Below are 3714 nucleotides of genomic sequence, written 5' to 3' on the forward strand. Positions count from 1 at the left end.
ACGTACATGACCATGGCTGCTCCAAGTTTGGCTGAGAGGGCGGGGCTTGGCGTGAGCAAGGGGGGGGGAGAATAAAGGAGTCTTTACATGTCTGAGGAACCAGCGGCTCCCATAATTTAACACATATGGACGTTATTAGGACCACTGTGTGTGTGTGTGTGTGTGTGTGCGTGTGTGTGTGTGTGCCGGAGGCTACACAAAGACAGTCACGTTTTTGTGGTGCAGCACAATGACTGCTGAACAACCCCCCCCCCCCCAGCCGACCCCCCATGCTTAACGTGGGACATTGAAGACACTGATTGCCAGAATACGTTTGTGTGTTTGTAAGCTGAGCATCTTCTCCATCACCTCATGGAGGCGTGGCCTTCCTCAAATCACACCAAAATATGGAAACCCGGCCAAAAACACCCCAACAAAAGCGGTGACATGCGCACACCGGCTTTGAGGTCAGAGCGTGTGCGTAATCCCCCGCGGTCAGGCTGGCGAGCAGCTCGTGTAAGACGATCCGTGAGCGGCGGGCCCTTGGGGCTCGGCGGCAGTGGAGACGCAGCAACGCTAATGTCTCGGAACGCTCTGGAACTAGAAGCACTTGGCTGACGCCGCTGCTGACGAGGGAGCGTGGAGACGTTGTCCTTGTGTCACTGGATGTCTTCCTCGTGCACGCAGGTGTTTGCCAAAGTCTTCAGCCACGAGGCCTTGGAGTCGTACCTTCCCAAAATCCAGCAGGTGATCCAGGAGAGCCTGAGAGTGTGGAGCTCCAACCCTGAGCCCATAAACGTGTACAGGTAAGAAGATCCACTTTCAAGACCTCTCACGGCGCTGACCTCGTCTAAGCGGGAATGCTGGCGTTGCGGCAGGGAGAGCCAGAGGTTGTCCTTCACCATGGCGGTGAGGGTGCTGCTGGGCTTCAGGGTGTCCGAAGAGGAGATGAGGCACCTCTTCTCCACCTTCCAGGACTTTGTCAACAACCTCTTCAGCCTGCCCATCGACGTGCCCTTCAGCGGGTACAGGAAGGTACGAACACCGTGCTGCCACGCGTGTGGGCAGATTGAGAACCTTTTTCTTGCGTGTGTGCGTGCGTGTGTAGGGTCTCCGAGCACGCGACACGCTACAGAAGAGCATCGAGAAAGCCATCAGGGAGAAGCCGCTGTGTACGCACGGCAAAGATTACAGCGACGCCCTGGATGTCCTCATGGAGAGCGCCAAAGAGAACGGCGCCGAGCTCACCATGCAGGAACTCAAGGTCACACAGAAAGTCCACACACACGCTTGTCCTTTCACTCATCAATCATCCACCATGAGACACACACACACACACACACGCACACACACACACGGTGGTGTACGCCACACCCTCTGTTTACGTATTTAAGTCATTCTGTGGAAACTCAACTCTGTCTCTCCATGTGGTTTCTGGGTTAAGTCCAGGGCCAAAAATAAGTCAACACTCCCCCTGCGAGGGGTCTGAAAGAGGCCTCCTGTACACACACACACACACACACACACACACACACACACACACACAGTTAACTGGGGAGGCCCTGTTGCTGAGCCCCATGCATGTATAACACAACCCCCCCCCCCCCCAAAGTTAGCACGTTAGCATTCCTTCTCCGAGCGTTTCAGTGACATCACATGTTCCCGCCGCCCCTCTCACAGGAGTCCACCATCGAGCTGATCTTCGCCGCCTTCGCCACCACGGCCAGCGCCAGCACCTCCCTCATCATGCAGCTCCTACGCCACCCGGCCGTCCTGGAACGTTTGCGGGAGGAGCTGAGGGGGCGGGGCTTCCTCCACAACGGCTGCCTGTGCCCCGAGGGGGAGCTTCGATTGGACACCATCGTCAGCCTCAAGTACCTGGACTGCGTCATCAAGGAGGTCCTCAGGCTCTACACGCCCGTGTCGGGGGCCTACCGGACCGCCATGCAGACCTTTGAGCTGGACGTACGTGAGCTAGGCAAGACCGCCGTGGCATCTGTAAAGCTGATGCCGATTAAGCTTTGCCGTGTTTGGTCTTCCAGGGGGTGCAGATTCCAAAGGGCTGGAGTGTGATGTACAGCATCCGCGACACCCACGACACGTCGTCCGTGTTTAAGGACGTCGACGCCTTCGACCCCGACCGTTTCAGCCAGGAGCGTGGCGAAGACAAGGAGGGGCGCTTCCACTATCTCCCCTTCGGCGGCGGTGTGCGCTCCTGCCTGGGGAAGCAGCTGGCCACCCTCTTCCTGCGCATCCTGGCCATCGAGCTGGCGGCCACCAGCCGCTTCGAGCTGGCCTCGCGACACTTCCCCCGCGTGGTCACTGTACCCGTGGTCCACCCGGTGGATGGGCTGAAAGTCAAGTTCTACGGCCTGGACTCCAACCAGAACGAGATCATGGCCAAGTCGGAGGAGCTGCTCGGAGCCACCGTGTGAAGGCCGGAACGCTAGCGGAGAACGTGTCATGAAGGGAGAAGAGCAAGGACAAGACATTTTCTTCTGTTCCGTCATTGAAGACTAAACAAAAAGATGGAAGGAGTCTTCACCTCCTCTTCCAGCTGGTTGACTTTCCTCCAAGAAAGGAAAAAGCTGCCAAAAAGGTTCTGCTCTAATCTGTTTCTTCTTCTCCAACTAAATGTGTGCACACAAAGCTAAGGAGGATCATTGGAGCTTCTGGGGAAGCTGAGATGGATCAAACAGGGTACAGGAGGACAAAAACTTCTAACGGGGGTCCGCTGAAGTGTTTGACGTCCTGCTTGCAGTTCCCCAAAACTAAAATATGTCCCATAGTTCGGTGATTTGTCTTGCATTTCCTGATTGGCTGAACCTCTGATCCTCTGTGATGGTTTGTGAGAAGACGAGGCAACGCAACCAACCAGCATCGAACACTCAACATATCAACACAAAGAAGATTCCATTGAAGCCACTTTGTGACTGGAATGAGATCGGTGGGCGGAGCTTAGGCAAACTCCAACCAACCAAAACCCGAGAGGGACGGACCAATGAGGTTTGAGGGTCTCCACACCACTGAGTTGTTGTTCATGAAAGAAGAGTATTGTTGTTGCTGCTTCTTTATGGTTTCTATATCCAAACTAATGTGCACCATCTTTACCAGCAAATAGTCAACAACCAAGTCAATGTGTATATAAATATAAAGAAATAAATTTAAGAACTGCATCTTGTAAAAAGCAAAAGGAGCGTTGTTGGTATCGGCAAGGAAAACCATCTGCTACTACTAACCTAATATTAATGTTATTATCTTCTTGTTAGCGTGAAAGGAAATACTGCATTGATATAGGATGTTCATAGTTCAAATTGCTGACTCGTGAACACAAAGAGAGGAGAGGAAGAAGACAAAGCACTTGGAGGTTAGAATATTTTAGAAGTACAAGAGACTACATTTCTTCAATTGTACATATTTGTACTTTTTTTGTAACCTTGTTCAGTATACTCCTGTAATAAAACGTGGAAAAAAACATCTCAACTTTGCACTCAAACGTCAAGATCACGTCCTCCGGGAAAGGTCACTTTCATGAGGTCATAGGTCAAGTTGACTGTCAAACACCGGGCGGAACCTTGCACACACTCACATTAACACAAAGAGAGATACACACAGTAACACACACACGACCGCACACACGCCAAGACGCGGACACCTACAAGGAAACCAAATACCTGACACGTAGGAAGTGAAATATATCATGTGACACCGGCTCACCTGAGATGCCGATGTATT

At 52.6% G+C, this 3714-nt stretch overlaps 1 protein-coding gene across 1 annotated transcript in view; it reads left to right on the top strand.

Annotated features, from left to right (window-relative positions):
* cyp26b1 (cytochrome P450, family 26, subfamily b, polypeptide 1) overlaps window positions 1-3449 on the top strand; it is a 9156-nt gene extending 5707 nt beyond the window's left edge. Inside the window, exons 3-7 of the mRNA XM_058066060.2 lie at window positions 667-785; window positions 858-1014; window positions 1088-1243; window positions 1660-1944; window positions 2022-3449. Of these exons, the coding sequence (XP_057922043.1) occupies window positions 667-785; window positions 858-1014; window positions 1088-1243; window positions 1660-1944; window positions 2022-2414 (1110 nt within the window). The 3' untranslated portion in view covers window positions 2415-3449. The remainder of the gene's footprint in view (window positions 1-666; window positions 786-857; window positions 1015-1087; window positions 1244-1659; window positions 1945-2021) is intronic.
* Window positions 3450-3714: the final 265 nt, after the last annotated feature.

Source organism: Doryrhamphus excisus, linkage group LG2 (assembly GCF_037039965.1).
Source record: "Doryrhamphus excisus strain RoL-2023G ecotype Guam linkage group LG2, RoL_Dexc_Guam_v1.1, whole genome shotgun sequence".
In the NCBI taxonomy this organism is placed as follows: domain Eukaryota; kingdom Metazoa; phylum Chordata; class Actinopteri; order Syngnathiformes; family Syngnathidae; genus Doryrhamphus; species Doryrhamphus excisus.